Here is an 18,907-nt window from a genome sequence, read left to right as displayed (position 1 = left end):
TTCCATTAATCTAGCTTCCCTGCACTCCCCTTATCATCTTTGCTTCAGGGTAAATGTTGACCATTTGGTCTCATATATATATATTTTTTAATGTGTGCTTCATTTAATTTTTTATTGTGCTTTAGGTGAAAGTTTACAGCTCATTATTCAATACAAAAATTTATACACATATTGTTATGCAACCCTAGGTTGCAATCCCTATAACGTGACAGCACACTCCTCCTTTCCACTCTGGGTTTCTCTTGTCTATTCAGCCAGCTCCTATCCCTTTCTGCCTTCTTATTCCGCCTTCAGATGGGAGCTGCCCATTTAGTCTTGTGTACCTACTTGAACTAAGCAGCACACTCTTCATGTGTATTATTCTGTTTTATAGCCCAGTCAAAGCTTTGAAGAATTGGCTTCAGGAGTGGTTTTAGTTCTGGGTTAACAGAGTCTGGGGGTCATGTCTTCGGGGGGTTCATCTAGTCTCACCATTAAGTTTGGTCTTTTTACATGACTGAGTTCTGTCTGCACCACACTTTTCTTGTGCTGTTAGGGACCCTCTGTTGTATTCCCTGTGAGGGTAGTCACTGGTAGTAGCCAAGTACCATCTAGTTCTTCTGGTCTCAGGCTAATGGAGTCTTTGGTTTATGTGGCCCTTTTGTCTCTTGGGCTAATATTTTCCTTGTGTCTTTGGTGTTATTCATTCTCCTTTGCTCTAGGTGAATTGGAACCAATTGATGCATCTTAGATGACTGCTCACAAGCTTTTTTTTAAACTGTACTTTTGATGAAGGTTTACAGAACTAGTTTCTTATTAAACAGTTAGTACACATATTGTTTTATAACACTGGTTAACAACCCCACTTGTCAACAACTCTCCCCTCTCAACCTTGGGTTCCCTATTACCAGCTTTCCTCTCCCCTCCTGTCTTCTAGTCCTTGCCCTTGGAGTGGTGTGCCCCTTTAGCCTCTTCTTTTTTTTTTTCTTTATGGGCCTAATCTTTGGCTGAAGGTTGAACCTCGGGAGTGACTTCATTACTGAGCTAAAAGGGCGTCTGGGGGGCCATACTCTTGGGGTTCCTCCAGTCCTTGTGAGGTCAGTAAGTCTGGTCTTTTTCGTGAGTTAGAATTTTGTTCTACATTTTTCTCCAGCTCTGTCTGGGACCCTCTATTGCGATCCCTGTCAGAGCAATCGCTGGTGGTAGCCAGGCACCATCTGGTTCTACTGGACTGAGTCTGGTGGAGGCCATGGTAGATGTTCCATTAGTCCTCTGGACTAATCTTTCCTTTGTATCTTTAGTTTTCATCTTTCTCCCTTGCTCTTGAAGGGGTGAACCAGTGGAGTATCTTAGATGGCCACTAACAGGCTTTTAAGATTCCAGATGCTACTCACCAAAGTAGAATACAGAATATTTCTCTACAAACTATGTTATGCTAATTGAGCTAGATGGTTGCCACAGCCCTCAGCCCAGCAGTTCTGTCCCTCAGGAAGTTTGGATGTGTCTATGGAGCTTCCATGAGCTTGCCTTGTACAAGCTGTGCTGGCTTCCCCAGTACACACAGATGATTTTTTAAAGGAGCCCTGTAGTCATGGGTGATATCGTTTATTTTATTAGCAAATCTGTTATTTAGCTGAATGGGATTTTAACACCACATTACATAATACAGAATGAAGGAATAAGTCTTTTATCACTTAATGAATTACCTAATAGTATCAGTAAAATGGTACTTTGACTTTCAGTAATGGCATTAAATACACAGAAAATTTAAGGCTATGTTTCAGTTATTCTTTGAGGGCTTTCAAGTTGGAAAATGCATTATGAAAAACTCAAAAGATGTTGTCAGGATTACGCGAGTAATTAGGTAAAACTAGTAATATCGTTGAGATTCAAGAATCATTACATGATAGGGCTGAAAAGAGCTCAAGATTCATTGTCCAGAGTTTGTAAAATTCTGTTTCCCAATAAAATACTTCATTTTAAACTATACATATTCTCTAAGGGGGTCTTCCAATTTGCCAAGATCCTGCTCTCCTGGCTAGTTGTTTACTAGAAATTAGCAGGAATAGCTTTTTCCCCATTACTGCTGGCAAAGAAGTTAAACCTAGCTGCCTAACCCTTTCTGCCACCTGGGCTGCCCTCCTCCTGTCTCTGTAAGGAATAAAGCTAGCTGGTGAATGCTACTTTGTTTTACAAGACGGTAACATAGTAGATGTAAATGTGAAAAGGCATATCCCATATCTCAAACAAACTGAACTTCCCTGAATAGGTTAAAAAAAAAAAAAAACCCTTTAGTAAATAAAGCTTTTACACTGAAAAAAAAAACAACACAGTGCTAATACTACAAGTAAACAATTTTCATCAGTTTGAGAACCGTAATGAAGAAGCTGTCTTAATCTCCTTTTCAATACCTTGGAGGCAGATCTGGATTACTGATTGCAGTAGCAATGGATATTGTCTAATCTTTTACAATGATTTGCATATTAATACAAGTTGCATTTTTCACAACCCACTTCATAGACGTTTTCTTGCACAAACATTGGTCACAGTAGATACATGCTGACAGTAGATCGTTATCCTTAAGTCTCTTGCCACAAGCACCAAAGCTTTTCAGAGCTGTTTCCTTTGTGAAGAGTAATTTTAAGTAGCAAGTTGTTTCTCTTTGTGGTTCATCCCCAGGCTTGAGATTTGCAGTAATGTAGGACCAGTTTACCATCGCTGCCAAAACACTACCAAAAAAAAGGGGTGGGGGGAGGCGGCAATAAATTAAACTCAATTTGTTATTTAGATGAAAGAAAAAAAAGTGTATCATGAATATCCCTGCACATGCAAATTACCTATGTCATAAGAGTACTTCCTTCAAGAGATGCATGCTGCAATCTGACACTTATCAATAATCATAAACGTTTAGTAAAACCCGTCCTTTAGTTACTCTGAGGCATGGATGAGGTTACATATTTTAATCTTGTCCCCTTTCTACACCTCTATCCATAACGTATCCATCTTCACCAGTTTTTTAGTAGTGGTGCTAATGGCTATACTTTAATGATGAGTGTCATCAAACTGTAAGAAGGATGAACAGTGTTGGTTTTTATGTAATCTCCTTTTCAATTCCCTGGAGGCAGGTCTGGATTACTGATTGTAGGTGAAGAGTCTATTTCAAACCCATCTTTTGTTTGAAATTATACATCCTTTGATTCTTCATTCTTTGTATAATTTGTTAAGATTCTATTATATTTAACCCACTGTTGTTGATTAGGGTGTTAGAAAAAGAGAACAAGACAGTTGTTTCTTCTTTCCACTGTAGACAATTAACAATAGTGTGTAGCTCTTAAAGATGTGAATTAATGATCGTATTATACACAGATGTGCACACTCCATTAAGAAAAAAAGGCAGTAACTAATTTTACCTCATAAAGTGTTCCAACTTCCTGGTCTGGGGAAGGGGCAAAGGACTGATTCACATAAATAAACTATAACAAAGAAAAAAAAAATTAGGGAGAGTCATTTCTAATGGCATCCTGATTAAACCGTATTTTTTTCCGAGTTCCAATCAGCCAGCTACTTCAAATTCTTTGTCTTCAGAATTGAAGAAAACTTCCCTAAACGCTTTCTAATTCTCATAAATTAGTTAATGATATCTTTATGCAGATCACATCTTTCCTCTGAAGGAACAAAACTAACAATTTTTATTCCTAAAACAGTGGTTCCCAACTTTCTATGACTAAGAAACTCAAAAATTTTTTTAAAATAGCTTTCAAAGGATTATTCGAGGCATAATATTATTAAACATATTTTTCCATTTACCCATAATTAAAGACAGAGTTTCTGCTAACAAAATTCCACACAGCCAATATTCCAGAAATCCAGTATTTACATATGTATCTATACATTTATCTTGGGTACTGTATAACATATGGTTGTTTTTGACATTTCTGACCTTTGAAAATTCTCAAAGACATTGGACTTCAGGCTGGGTGTCACTACTATGGTCACTTGCGGCCAAATGAAGCAGAAAAAAGGTAACATAATTAAAACCAAATGTCCTTACAACAACCCTGTTCTTTACACGGTCCACTGTTCAATGTTTCAGTTGAGTCTGTTTTTACAAAAATATTTCTAGTAATTACAAAAAATACCTGAAGATGTTGAGACAAGATCACACTATCAAAGTGGCTTTTGATTATTTTCTTTTTCAAAAACTTTATTTTCAGGTAACATTCAATTTTCATTTTAATGTCCATATTCAAATTCTAGGACTAAAATTTCCAGGGCATAACACAGTCTTTTTAAAAAACAACTCTTATCAGAAGAGTTGGTTGACAGATACTATTTTGATCACCAACAGTAACAAGAATAAACATTGCTTACATTTTCCCGTAAGCAACACAGTGTGATGATTAAGAATACAGGCTCTATTAAGAAAGATCTGGGTTTGAATACTGGCTCTAAATACAAATAACTTTTCTCAGTTGTTTCCTTATATGTAAGACACGGAAAATAACGGTACCTATGCCTCTTGGGAAGGAGGCCTGGTGATGTAGTGGTTAAGCATTTGGCTGCTAACCGAAAGGTCAGCAGCTCAAACCCACCAGCTGCTCACCAGGAGAATGATGTGGCAGTCTGCTTCTGTAAAGATTTACAGCTTTGGAAATCCTATGGGGCAGTTCTACTCTGCCCTATAGGGTCGCTATGAGTCAAAATTCGACTCAACAATAATGAGTTGTAGTTTTATGCCTCTTGGGGCTGGTTAGGAAGGATAAAATGATATAAAATCTGTCAACTATCAGTTTCTGGTTCAGAGTGATATGCACTCAATAACCCACCGCTGCCGTCGAGTCGATTCCGACTCATAGCAACCCTATTGGACAAAGTAGAACTGTCCTGCAGAGTTTCCAAAGAGCGCCTGGTGGATTCGAACTGCCAACCTTTTGGTTAGCAGCTATAGCTCTTAACCACTCAGTAGATACTAGAAATTATTGTTTTATTATTTTAAAATAGCTTATGCTTAAATATCAATTGTGCCTGGTTCATAGTTAAGGCTGAGTAAGCTTCTAACACAAAAATATTCAGAAATATAATGAAATCGGGTGCATTTTAACGTGAATTCCATGACACATATATACATATAACATATATATATAAATAAAATTTGTGCTTAGCTCCTGGAAGTGAACACTTTTTCCTCTTTGAATACATTTTAAATTAGGGGAAGGACTCTGGATGACTGTTTAGTTTAATTCAGCAAACACTCACTGAGTGTCTATATGTTATGGTCTGGTAACTGCACAGAGTGTGGGGCTATGAAGATTAATACGATCTTTTTCCTCAGTGACCTTATTATCTACTGAAGAGGGAGACATGCATGAACAGATAAGGAATATGAAGGGGGAAAATGTATCTAACAAGGTACGTGGCATAGAGACATGCTGTTAGTCTAGCGTAGCGAACAGGTTTAGGAGGGCTTTCTGGAAGAGATGCTGGAGCCAAGACTGGAGGGATAAGCAGGATTTAACCAGGCAAAGAGACCAGTGATTACGGAGGGCAAAAGCACAAAGTACTATGATGTGAATGCTGACGGGGAGAGTGAGTAGATAAAGAATTACGGGAACTCAAGGTGATTTTGTAATAGCAGTTAGTAACTGGAAGGGACCTTAATTAAAAAAAAAAAAAAAGCAATTCAGCTAGTTTAAAAGAGATAAGTACATAAATGTATACATACATAAACCTCTACACAAATATAGGTTATCATCACCAATCCCTTTGAAGAAAAAGGTCTATATTGTGGTCTGTGACTTTTAGAGCAGACTTAGTTAGGTACCCTTGGCTTATGAAATTAATCATGTGAGTAAAATTTCTAAAATGCAGTCTTGTGTTAAATGCTTGAACTGGGGGAGAGAAAAGTATTTTAGTTTTAATGAATAATGATTTTTTTTTTAATCACCAGTCCTTATGTTGATGTCTCTCCAGTGATTTTAGTTGTTCTAAAGCTCTTTCCCACCATTTGTCTGTCAGTTTGTTACACTGTGGGGGCTTGCATGTTGCTGTGATGCTAGAAGTTATGCAACCGGTATTTTGAATACCAGCAAGGTCACCCATGGTGGACAGGTTTCAGCGGAGCTTCCAGACTAAGACCAAACCGAAAAACCAAACCCCTTGCCGTTGAGTTGATTACGAGTCATAGCGACCCTACAGGACAGAGAAGAACTGCCCCATAGTTTCCAAGGAGTGACTGGTGGATTTGAACTGCCAACCTTTGGGTTAGCAGCCGTAGCACTTAACCACTATACCATCAGGGCTTCCAGACTAAGACAGACTAGGGAAAAAGGACCTGGTAATCTACTTTCGAAAAAAATGAGCCAGTGAAAACCTTACAGATAGCAGCAGAACACTGTCTGATACAGTGCTAGAAGATGAGGCCCTCAGGTTGGAAGGCACTCAAAAGACAACTGGGGAACAGCTGCCGCCTCAAGGTAGAGCTGACCTTAATGACATGAGGACCTTCATTTGCTGATGTGTCATGACTCAAAATAAGAACAGCTGCAAACATTCATTAGTAACTGGAATCTGAAATGTAAAAAGTATGAACCTAGGAAGATTTGAAGTTGTCAAAAATGGAATGTTTGAGGATTGATATCCTAGGCATTAAAAAACAAAAACAGTTACTGTTGAGTCAGTTCCAACTTACAGTGACCGCCCCCCCCCCCATAGGACAAAGTAGAGCTGCCCCAGAGTTTCCAAGGCTGTAATCTTTACTGAAGCAAACTACCATATCTTTTTCCCATGGAGTGGTAGTGGGCCCAAACTGCCAACCTTTTGGTTAGCAGCTGCATGCTTTAACCTCTGCACCACCAGGGCTCCTTCCTAGACGTTAATGAGCTGAAATGGACTCATATTGGCCATTCTGAATCAAACAATCATATGGTCTACTATGCTGGGAATGACAAATTGAAGCAGAACACCATCGCGTCCATTGTCAAAAAAGAACATTTCAAGAAATACAACGCTGTCAGTGAAAGGTTATCTGCACCTCTACAAGAAAACCAGGGAATATGACTATTATTCAAATTTATGCACCAACCACTAATTCCAAAGATGAGAAAGTTAAAGATTGTTCCCAACTTCTCCAGTCTGAAACTGATCAAACATGCAGTCAAGATGCATCAATAACTACTGATGACTGGAATGTGAAAGGTGGAAACAAAGAAGGATCAATGGTTGGAAAATATGGCCTTGGTAATACATAATGCTGCAGATCACATGACAGAATTTTCCAAGACCAACAACTCATTCACTAGAAATATTTTTTCAACAACATAAATGATGACTATACACATTGGACCTCACTGGATGGAATTACAGAGGAAGCAAATCGACTACATCTGTGGAAGAGACAACAGAGAAGCTCAAGATCATCAGTCAGAACAAGGCCGGGGCTGACTGCAGAAGCGACCATCAACAACAGCTCTTATGCAAGTTCAAGTTGAAGCTGCAGAAAATAAGAACAAGTCCACAAGAGAACCAAAGTACAACCCTGAGTATATGCCACCTGAATAGATTTGACCCAATGAACACTAATGACTGAAAACAAGACGAATTGTGGAATGACATCACAGACATCATACATGAAGAAAATAAAAGGTCATTAAAAAGAGAAGAAAAGACCAAAAGAGATGGCAGAAGAGACTCTGAAACTTGTTCTTTACGTAGAGTAGCTAAAGTGAGAAGAAGAAATGATGAAGTAAAAGAATTGAATGGAAGATTTCTAAGGACGGCTTGAGAAGACAAAAGTATTACAATGAACGTGCAAAGACCTGGAGTCTGTAGGGATGCTATCTGTCCTTTCACTCTTTTTATAATAACATTGTTTGGGATTCAATCTTGGTATTTCTCTGTTGCACATTTTTATGTGGAATCAGTTTTCCTCAACTTTTAGAATGAGGTGGGTTCAGGGTAGCTTTTCTAACTTCACAGCGTTCCCTCTTCTGTTGCTTTTCGTGTAGTGTTAAAAAAAAATATTGTGGCCTGCTTTCTGAGCTTTCCATTTCCAGGCTGTTACCCACAAATTTGATGGTCCTCCTTTTTTCGTTCTCTCTCGTGTGCCTTACCTGCTCAATTCTGATTTCACTCCTAGAAGTTTCTCCTCAGTGTGGGTCCTGTCCTAGAAGGAAGCTCCGTGGGTTTATTTTAAGAGCTCCCAGGGACTAGATGACTCCAGTCTCTTCAGTCCTCCTTAAACCCCACTGCTGTCTGATCAATTCTGACTCATACGGACCCTACAGGACAAAGCAGAACCGCCCCATAGGGTTTCTAAGGAGCAGCTGGTGAGTTCGAACTGCTAACCTTATGGTTAGCAGCTGAACACTTAACTGATGCGCCACCAGGGCTCCTCGGTCCTCCTTACTGCAGATATACTACCTGTTACTGAAGAGGGCAAAACCTCTCTGTTTCAACTACTATTCTCAAATTGGACCACTGTTCTTTACTGCGAGTAGCTGTTGGCTATTTTCAGGTTTTCTTTTTCAACCCTGCTATTTGCTCCTGTTTTTCAGCACATATACTGATACCATGAAGGTCCTGTGGTTATTAGTGGTTTATCCCTACCAACTTATATTTTGGGGCTGAGAGTACCTTGTCACCTAGTTTTGCTGTAAATATTGATCATTGCTGTCTAGTTAATTATGTTGTAGGAATTTGGAGAGATTAAAAAATTATGCCTTATGACACCAGTGACATCGTCACAGAATCTCTAACATTATTATTATTTTTAAAACATTGTATCCCAATGATGTGGGACATAGTTAGATAAAGCCAGAAGATGTGAGTTCTAGTTTAATCTAGGCAAGTAACAAAATGATTCTACTCTTGTTTATGCTTCCTATTGCTTAAACGCGAATAAATTAGGTTTTCTACAAAGGTCTTGAGTTGAAATTATATAAAATTGCTGTTTTTAAAAGTTAAAATGGTTGGTTGATAGCAATTTTACATGGTTAAATCTGTACACATATTGATATCAATCGAGTCCTTTCAAATTACTAGATACACATGATACAAAACTGCAACACTAACATTTACACAGAACATAATGTTGTTTTATCTTTTCTTCTATCTCTATGTAATCCTAAAACAATGTCTTAATTACTTGATATTCCCTGGCTTTCTACCTCACCAACTGTTCATGCTGCACCTTTAGTAGAGATATCGCCTCTGCTCATTTCTCTCTAGTGTATGTCCTCACACTCCTGACTTTCCCATCTAGACATGGACTCCAGGCAAGGTCCTCTGCTGCTTAGATTTTAGCAATCATATGCATGTGGATGACACTAAATTCTTCTTCCTCATTTCTGCCGTTTCCCATCTAATTGAATTCTATATGACATGTTTATAAAACAGACGTTTTTCTCACTCTGACCGATAACAAAGGGAGATGTTCACCTGTAAAACTCAAATATTCCCAACACTTTCCCCAAACAAGCAGAAGGATCCTTGCTCCATGCTATTCTTGCCTCAAATAATTCCTAGTGATTGACACATCTTACATTTACTTTTGTCCTTATGTCCCTTTTGTGAAGGACACACAGCCAAACTCTCAGAACAGAGCCAGTTTCTTCCTCCTCACTGACAAAAAATAAATTCAGGTGTGCACCATTTTAATAATCAGCTATTCACTCATTCTGTCCCTTCTCACCTTGTTTATAAGCAAATATATCCCTTCCCGGCATTTATAAATACAAATTTGTATTTTAAAATTAGTGATTCTCTACTCATATACTATTTGTGTTAATACAGTCCAAAATTTTGATTTATATGTTGGTAAAGGTGTCTGATACGTTAATACTTGACAAGATACCATATACATATAACCAAAAACCAAACCAAACCAAACCTGTTGCCATCAAGTAGATTAGTGACCCTTCAGGACAGGGTAGAACTGCCCCATAGGGCTTCCAAGGAGCGCCTGGTGGATTCAAACTGCCGACCTTTTGATTAGCAGCTGTAGCTCTCAACCACTACGCCACCAGGGTTTCCATATGCATATAGGCATTTAGATTTCTGTATCCAGGTACCAAAGTTTAAACTAAAAAAACCTAGTGGCATTTAAACTCCAACTGCCACCATGAAATGTTTAACACATACTACAATATAAAATAGATATTTCAGTTCTCTGACAACATATGGCTAAGATATGTTGTTTATCTCAAGAAGAATGGAAAGAAGCAACACTATCAAATTAAAGAAAACTTTTCTGTACTTATAGGCTATGACAGATCTTTCTGCATGGATATTCAGTGACTTTCTGTGGAAACCAACCAATAGGGAAAAAAATTGGTTCTCACTGTAAAAGCAAATCAAAAATTAATTTCGTTACAGGATTCCCTTCAATAAAGCACATAAATACCAGCAGGAAATGACAAAAAAAGGACATTACAAAAGTAGCATATGTGGCTCAATATGCACCTCTACATGCAACAGTCTTTGTTACCCTAAGGAGTTAGGAACTCTTGCATGCTTTTCTAGGGATACGATAAATATCCATCTCATACCAACTGTTCTGAGGCCACAAGTTTAAGGAACTTTTTGATGAAGTCAATGAGTCCTTGGATGGTTCGGGTTCGCTCTACAGCCCACTTCTTTGTTTTCATAATAGGGGTATCTCCCACAGCCTTTAGCAGGATGTCAACTGTAAAAGAAAAAAAAAAAATTACTGACAATTACATTGAAACATCTAAAGAGAATGCAAAATAGATGACTTTCCAAAACTTCAATCTTTAATCTACATATATTTTATGTATTTATGATGCTGCAGATATGTCAGGGATGTAAGAATGTTAGATTCTTTTTCATCATGTTTTTGTGGCTGTTTCTTGATCCCCAGTTCTGTAAAAGCCTCCCTATGGGACTAATCTTAAAAATGCACTTTAACACAGGCAATTCAGAAGAGAAGAAATATAAATGGTTAAAAAGAAAAAAAATATATAAGCTCAAAAGTCATTAAAAACAGCAAAGTAAAATAATGTCATGGCCTTTTTCACCTACCAAAGTGGGAAATATTAGAATAATAACAGTGTAGGTGATATTATTAGTGGAAAGTTGAAATGATACGTACCCTTTCCAAGCATTTTAAAAGATATAATTTGATTCAATAGTGTTTCTAGGAATCTAGTTTAAGAAAGTATGAGAAGAGTAAAGATTCACTTAGAAGGATTACGCCTTCACTGAAGCATTTTTTTTAATAAGAAAAAACCTGGTAAAAATCTAAATATCCAACAAAAGGCAAGTAGTTAAATAAAATGATACTATAACCTACAACTGAATTAATAAATTATATCTAATAGTATATATAACATATAATTAATAATAATAAATAATACGGTTCATACAATCTAAATGGTCCAGGTTTAAATCTATCACTTGTTAGGTATGTATATTTGGATAAGCTTCTCAGCACTTTTGTGCCTCAGTTTCCCCGTCTTTAAAATAATACTACCTACCTCATAGGGTTGTTGTGAGGAATAAATGAGTTAACACTTGTAAAGTGTTAGAACAGCATCTAATACGTAACATTGACTACTGAAATTATTAAGTGGCCTTTACCAGAAGCATGTTATAGTAACATATTTAACTGCATGAAAAAGGGGCCAAAATATATTAACTATATGTAAATAATAAAAAAAAAAAAACTACCAAATTTTCTACAATACTCTTTTGAAAAAGGGAATAGTTGTAAAAAAAAAAATTGGGGTAAAAAAGTTTCAGAGAGCAGTCATAAGGTTTCAATGATCCAATATACAGAGATGCAAACTCAAAGGCTATGAATTTGTCTCCTGAAAGAAGTTACTTTGCTTAAAAACACCAAAAAACTAAAAAGACATGTACGAGGACAAAATTAAGCAATCAACACTGAAAGCAAAATAGCTAATTGCTGCCCCCTACAGTTAACTCTATTCCATTACATCCTTCTTGTTCCATTTCTTTGGTTTTAAAAATTGGGACTCAATGGGGTCAAGATCAATTTATTAAAGTTTACCCCTAGAATGAAGTCACCTAGAACATATAACACACAGTTTGTCTTCCTTCTAAAGAACTACCTAATTATCCTAGCTTCAGTTATCTTGGGACTAGGAAGGAATGAATTTGGAGATTACTTAAGGATTTTTTTTTAAATAATATTTTAGTGAAAGTTTATACAGCAGGCTAGGTTCCTATTTGACACTTTCCACAAATTGTTCAGTGACATTAGTTACACTTAGCACAATGTGTCAACATTCTCTTTAATTGCATTCTGTTTGTTCCCTTTCCAATACTCTAATTTCCCCTGCCCCCTTATCTTATCTTTGCTTTATTGTTGATCTTCTGGTCTCATACTGATAGGTTTTTAAGTAAGGCACCGATCTTTTGGGTAATATCCTTTATTTTGTGTGCCAGTCTGCTATTTTGGTAAAAGGTGGTCACAGAGGATAGGCTCAGTTCCAGGTTTAAAGTGTCTCAGGGAGCCCCCATTCTATAGTGTTCCAGTTTGTCTGGGTTTTTTTTAAAATAAGAATTTGAGTTCTGCTCCGTATTTTTCTGACATTCTTTCCAGGACCAACTGTTGCAACCCCGGTCAGAATGGTCAGTGGTGGTAGCCGGGAACCATCTAGTTCTTCACGTCTACTGAGGAGTTTTTGGCTAACTCACTTTATCTCCTTTCCTTGCTCCCTCAGTTCCTCGGAGCTATCAACCATCAGGCAATTCAGAAAATATTACAATTTGTGTTACTGAGGGAACAGTGGGAGGGAAAAAACTAAAGAAAGAAAAGTATTTGTTGTAATTATAGGTGTAGTCTTTTTTTCCCCCTAAAGGTAATTTCCTTGTAGTTCCCAATCCTGGCTACATATTAGAATCAACTGGGAAAACACAAGAACACAGGTGTTCACATCAATGAATCTTTTGGAAGAGCTGCCTTGGCAATGACAGTCTGAAAAGCTCCCCAGGTGATCCTAATCTGCAGCCAGCGCTAACAACTTCAGTCTGTATCAAGAATCTTTTTATTTCTTTTGTAGATTAAACCAAAGGTGTAGCTTATGAAATATTTAAGCTTCTTTCACCAAAAGAGGTTCCAAAACGATGACAATCTCAGGGTAGGAATTCAGTAGACAGAGATTAAGTTTTAGATCAGAGGTGAGAAGCTCAAATGCTAACCCCCCCCCCCCCAAAACCAAACCCACTGCCATCGAGTCGATTCTGACTATAGCGACCTATGGGACACAGAGTAGAACTGCCCCATAGAGTTTCCACGGAGTGCCTGATGGATTTGAACTGCTGAACTTTTGGTTAGCAGCCATAGCTCTCAACCACTATGTCACCAGGGTTTCCTCCAATACTAATAGGAGCCAGAAAATGAGAATCTGATTTTTAAATGATGGTTTAACGTGTTTCAAAAAATATATATATATATATATATATATATACGTACTCACACACACCTATACATAAAGCAGACCAAACAAACCATGTTCTTAGGCCATATTTGGGTTGCCAGTCGTTATTTAGCTTCAGTTATACACAGCTATAAGGAGCCTTGGGGACACAGTGGTTAAAGTGCTTGGGTGCTAACCGAAAGGTGGGCAGTTTGAACCCACCATCCACTCCAAAGGAAAAAAATGTGGCAGTCTGCTTCTGTAAATATTTACAGCCTTGGAAACCCTATGGGGCAGTTCTGTGTCCTACAGGGTTCCTATGAGTCAAAATTGACTTGACAGCGATGGGTTTGGGTTGTTTATACAGTTATCTTTATTGAAATAACTCTGAAATTTAGATATTATGTGCTGTTTCATATTTAGTGTATTTTGGTCACTTTATCATGCTGTTAAAAATGCTTTAGAGGCATGCGTTAAGCTCTTGACTAAGACTGTTAGATCTTAAACCTTTTGCACTCTTGCTTATGATAAATTGGGAGGATAAATTAAACAAAAATCTATAAAACCCGTGGGGATCATCTGAACAAATAATGAAGAAAGTGGTTATCTACAAAAATAAGTTTGTTTCTCCATTTCCCGCAAATGTAGAGGCGGGGGGGGGGGGGGGAGGCAGTACTGGGAGACACAAGGAGTCCCTGGAAGGCAGAAACTGTTAAGCACTCGACTAATTAAACCCGCTGCTATCTAGCCGATTATGACTCATGTAACTACTAACTATAAAGGCTGGCAATTCGAACCCACCCAGTTACTTTGAACACAGGCCTGGTGATCCGCTTCTGAAAAATCACAGCCTGGAAAACCCTATGAAGCAGTTCTACTCTGCACACTTGGAGTCGTCACGAGTCGGAATCAAAATCTAAGGCAACTAACGACACTGGGAAAGACAACTATCCTCCACAGCAACAGAAAATGTAGATCAAAGACGGAAACTGTGCAGAACACATGCCATACCTACATTGAAAGGCTATGCCTTGAGAAAATTTGTCTAAAGGCCAAGGCCAATGTCCTTCTACTCTAGATGTTTATTTGCTGCTTTTCTCATAGGCAACTCTACATAGAGTGCTCCAGGGCAAGTAACCTCTGGAATTTCTGTATCTTACAACGACGAATTCTCAAGTAATAAAGGTAGAGAGCAGCCAGTTCGGCAATGAAATGACTTAAAGATTCTAAAATGGTAGAAACACACAGCGAACTAGTCAGAAAAAGGCGTGGATTTTAATCTTGACTGCCAGTGACCACCCCTAGAACCTTAAATCATTATTAAAAATCCTTAAGTACGACACTTCCTCTCTACTGATTTATCAAAAAGCAGGTCTGGGATGGACCCTCCCCTAAATTTTGCTTTTTTATTGGCCGCCACGCCCAGTCTCATTACGCAAACCTCCCAGACCACCCAGAAAGAAAATGCTCTCAAAATTACTTTTTTTCTTGGTGTCTCCGGTAGGTTCCTCTGACCCCGGGGAGACTGCAGCAGAAGGGGGCTCAGGAGTGACGGTTTCGGGGGAGATTTCCGTGAGTCCTTCGCCGCCAACAGCAGTGGAGGGAGGGAGCTGCAGCACCGACTCCGGTTCCTCTGCCATCTTGCTTCAGGGGAGGAGAGGGCGGAAGTGGCGGTTGAGCTCGCGCAGTGGGCGGGCTTTAGGCGGGGGAGCGTCGCGAAGGAGTCGTTGGGAGTAGGGGGGCCCAACCCAACAGCCAAAGTTTGACTTCCCGACTAGCCCCCTAAGGGGAACCTGTGGCAGACCTCCGACCAATAATAACTCAACCATTGTTTTCCCTGCAGCACAAGCCTCCGGAGTGGGAAGGTGGGTAACGTTCTCCCGCGCCGCCTTCTGCGCAGGCGCCCCTATGGCATCCGACCTCGAACTGGAGATGCTTCCGCTTCCCCGCCCCTCTCCTGCCTCGCCCCGCCCCGGCCCCGCCCCGGCCCCGCCCAGCGCCTCGTGAGCGCGCGCGCGCGCGTGCGGGAGGGGGCGGGTGGGAAAGGATCGCCGGCGAGATTCCGAGGCGAGGCTCGCGCGCCCGCCCCCGCCCTGGCCCCCAGCGCCCACCCGGTCAGCCCGGCCCAGCCATGATCAAGGCGATCCTCATCTTCAACAACCACGGGAAGCCGCGGCTGTCCAAGTTCTACCAGCCCTACGTGAGTATCCAGCCGCTGCCGATCCGAGCGAGGGGGAGTCGTTCGTTGGTGGCGGGCAGCGCCCAGCGCCGCTTCCTCAGGGCGACCCCCTCGGGCGCGCCGCGGCCCTTCTCGCGCCCGGGCCGCCTTGCGCTCCCGGGCTGTCAGCCCCTTGGTGGGTGTGCAGGACGCCCACCTCCCCGCCGCGCTCCCATTCTCCGACGTGGCTCTGCTCAGGCGGTTGCTCCGCCCGTCTGTGGGCTGGGTGGCTTCCCGGCTGCGCAGGCGAGGCTCTGGAGACTTCCCTGTACCCGGCTCCCGCCGGTCTGGCAGCCGCAGCCCACCTGCTCCCCCACCATCCCTGCGCTCTAGCCTTCCTGCTGTCCGCGGTTTCGGGTAGCCTCTGAAGAAGCCACCGCGGAGCTCGTTCTTCCCTCAGCTCCACCTCCCTGACTCTGAAACAGCCTTTCCTGGTGGACTTCTTTCTGTGCTCCTGTGGACAGATGGGCTACTGTTTTCCCTGTAATTCTCTCGTACCGCAGGAACTTTGGCTTCCGGCGTTTTGATAATTGCAGCTCTGGACAGTCTCTTCTGTATGTTTCGACGCATGATGGACTGGCTAGTGTGACTTTTCAGGTGTCTCCTCATTAAAGAAAAGGATAAGCGAGAGCCTCACATTTTTATCGGACTTTTTCTCTAGTGGCTGTAATTTATTTACTCCCAAAATAACTGGTCACATTGTTTGTGGTTGACGGATTAGAACTGTGAATCTATACCTGAAAGTTATTATTTCATCTGCTGATTTGGCATGTTTCTATATCAGGGAATTTGACCTAATACAGAGTTATTTTTCTACTTAGAAAGAATAATAATATTTGTAAAGCTTGACTTTTAGAAATGTTAAGTAGTGTTGAGACGTGCCAGAAAAACCCCGCAAACCCATTGCTGTCCATTCGGTTCCAACTCGTAGAGACGCTATAGGACAGAGTAGAACTGCCCCAAATAGTTTCCAAGGAGCGTCTCGTTGATTTGAACTGACGACCTTTTGGTTAGCAGCCGAACTCTTAACTAGTACACCACCAGGGTTTCCTTGAGAAGTGCAGGAGGCATTAAAGTAGTAAAGATGGTTTATTAATGATTGAGAAACGTTATAGACCTCTGTGTCAAGGGCTAAATTCACCACTAGACAGAACACATAATAGTTTAAGTGTAGGATTAAATGTAGAGATATAATTGTGGTTTATTGAGGCATTTTGCTTACAACCAGAAACGAACTTTGAATTAAATATTGAAATTGTTCCAGGCTAATACTTTTATGCAGAAATATTCCAGATGGAAATCATTCCTGCCATTAGAAATTTAATGCAAAAATGTTAGTTTGCCTAAAGTGATAATGCCATCTCTGTAGGTGTTAGCTGAAGTGAGAAATCTTGAGCTTATTTCTCATTTCCTTAAGTAGTTTTGCTAGACAAAAAAAATTTTCTACTACTCTTCTTTGGTTTTAGTTTAGTATAATTTAAGTACTAATGCTCTGTGCGGAGAGCCCGAGCGTCACAAATGGTTAAACGTTTGACTACTAGCCAAAAGGTTTGTGGTTCAAGCCCACTTAGAGGTGCCTCGGAAGAAAGGCCTGGCGGTCTGCTTCCAAAAGGTCACAGCCTTGAAAATCCTGTGGAGCAGTTCTGCTCTGCACACATGGGTCTTCATGAGTAGGCATCGACTTGACGGCAGCTACCAGCAGCAAAAACAAATGCTCTGTGTAAAAATTCTACATCATTCTTTAATCCAGGATAAAATTCTTGTTGATCTTTCTAAGTGGAAAGAATGCCATAAACTTAACATTGTTACACATTTCCCTAAAATATAGTAGTAGCTTTTATTGATGAAGTCCTTTTCTTAACCATTTTGACAGTGTCATCCATTCTCAGTGTGGAAAAGGTATGCACCAGCAGTTAATTTGCAAGATAGTGAAATAGAATTCAAAAGTTATTTTTCCATTCTTACACTTAGTAATTTAGAAATATTGAAAATAGTAAGTTTCCTGGCTAATCCACATAAACAGTGTAACGTCTCACGTCATGTAGAATTTAACTACTCTATAGAATTTTTTTTTTTATTTTATAGAAAAATGTGTTTAATTTGGAAATCTAGGAGTACGTCTTTCTCTTGTCCAGCAGTAGGAACAGAAATATCCTTGGCTTTTATTTAGCAGGTAGTTCTCAAGGTTAGTGGAAATAGGAAATAGGTAACAGCTCTGATGGCATTTTTGGCCATCGCATGAGTGATAATGCTACGGGGCTTAAGAGGCTAGAAGGTATAAAAAGGAGAATCTAGTGGTCACCAGCAGTATGGAAGTGGGGATGCTTGGAGCTGTTTTTGCGTGTCTTTCTTTCATGTATTGGATTTTGCCAACTGTTTATGTGTTTTTGCCTTTAGAAATAATTTAAGATGATTTGTTTATGTATTTCCTTCCTGTACTAGAGTTTAAGCTATTTCAGAGCAGAAATCTTTTTCATTCATTTATTTCATCAGTTCCATCAACTAGTTTGTCAACGAATATTTATTACATGCCTACCATGTACAGGTACTGTTTTAGAATCTAGAGATAAACAGAAAACTTCTACTCTTTGGGCAGGGGGACTGACAAAGCTAACAAGTAGAATATATAGCATGTCAGGTAGTAAGAAATACTGTGAAAAAAATAAAGCAGGGAAGGGTGATAGAGAGTGTGAGGATGACAATTTAAAATAGGTAGTCAGCTAAGACCTCACTAAGAAGGTGACATTTGAGCCAAGACTTGAATAAGGTAAGGGAAGCCAGCCTTGCACATATCTGGGGGAAGAGTGTTCCAGGCAGGGGAGAGTACCAAATGTGAAGGAGAAGATGCCTGTTTGAAGAATACCAAGAAAACTGGCATGGCAAGAGCAGAACATGTAGGGGACAGAGTAGTTGGAAATAAGATCTGTTTGATTAAAAAATAAAAACGTTTGCCATCAAGTCAATTCCAACTCATAGCAAGCCTATAGGACAGGGTAGAACTGGTGGATTCAAACTGCTGACCTTTTGGTTAGCAGCTGTAGTTCTTAACCACTACGTCACTAGGGTTTTCTCTGTTTGATTACGGCCATTTTGTTCTCTCTCTGGAATGTCTTTTCCTTCCGTTATCAAATGTCCAAATTCAACCCCCTTGTTCTAGGCCCAGCTCAAACATCGCTTAAACATTCCTGATACCCCTTATCTTGCTTAAAGGTACCTCTTTGTTCTTAGGATTTTATTTTTGTCTTTATTATAACACAACACTGTTTGACAGCCTGTAATTCCTTGGGCATCCTATAGAGTCCTTGAGGGC

The 18,907-nt window shown here is 39.9% G+C and overlaps 2 protein-coding genes across 4 annotated transcripts in view; one reads left to right on the top strand and one right to left on the bottom strand.

Annotated features, from left to right (window-relative positions):
- Positions 1-951: 951 nt before the first annotated feature.
- Positions 952-15,311, bottom strand: ATG12 (autophagy related 12). Of its 2 annotated transcripts, XM_064276121.1 has the most exons (4): positions 14,860-15,282; positions 10,524-10,660; positions 3,390-3,452; positions 952-2,708 (listed from the first exon to the last, which is right to left on the bottom strand). In XM_064276121.1, exons 1-4 carry the CDS (start codon positions 15,017-15,019, stop codon positions 2,649-2,651), a joined length of 420 nt encoding a protein of 139 aa, XP_064132191.1. In that variant the 5' UTR covers positions 15,020-15,282; the 3' UTR covers positions 952-2,648. The 2 variants fall into 2 exon arrangements, with proteins under 2 accessions (XP_064132191.1, XP_023404732.1); XM_023548964.2 differs by lacking the exons at positions 952-2,708; positions 10,524-10,660 and having other exon boundaries at positions 3,391-3,452; positions 14,860-15,311.
- Positions 15,312-15,411: 100 nt separating this feature from the next.
- AP3S1 (adaptor related protein complex 3 subunit sigma 1) overlaps positions 15,412-18,907 on the top strand; it is an 85,840-nt gene continuing 82,344 nt past the window's right edge. Inside the window, exon 1 of one of the 2 annotated variants that reach the window (XM_064276111.1) lies at positions 15,412-15,579. In XM_064276111.1, coding sequence (XP_064132181.1) covers positions 15,511-15,579 — 69 coding nt within the window. In that variant the 5' untranslated portion in view covers positions 15,412-15,510. The remainder of the gene's footprint in view (positions 15,580-18,907) is intronic. The other variant, XM_064276104.1, reaches the window with a different exon arrangement.

The sequence above is a fragment of the Loxodonta africana genome, chromosome 2 (assembly GCF_030014295.1).
Source record: "Loxodonta africana isolate mLoxAfr1 chromosome 2, mLoxAfr1.hap2, whole genome shotgun sequence".
Lineage (NCBI taxonomy): Eukaryota > Metazoa > Chordata > Mammalia > Proboscidea > Elephantidae > Loxodonta > Loxodonta africana.
Note: the sequence above shows the minus strand (reverse complement) of the source record. Positions and strands in the feature narration are given on the sequence as shown.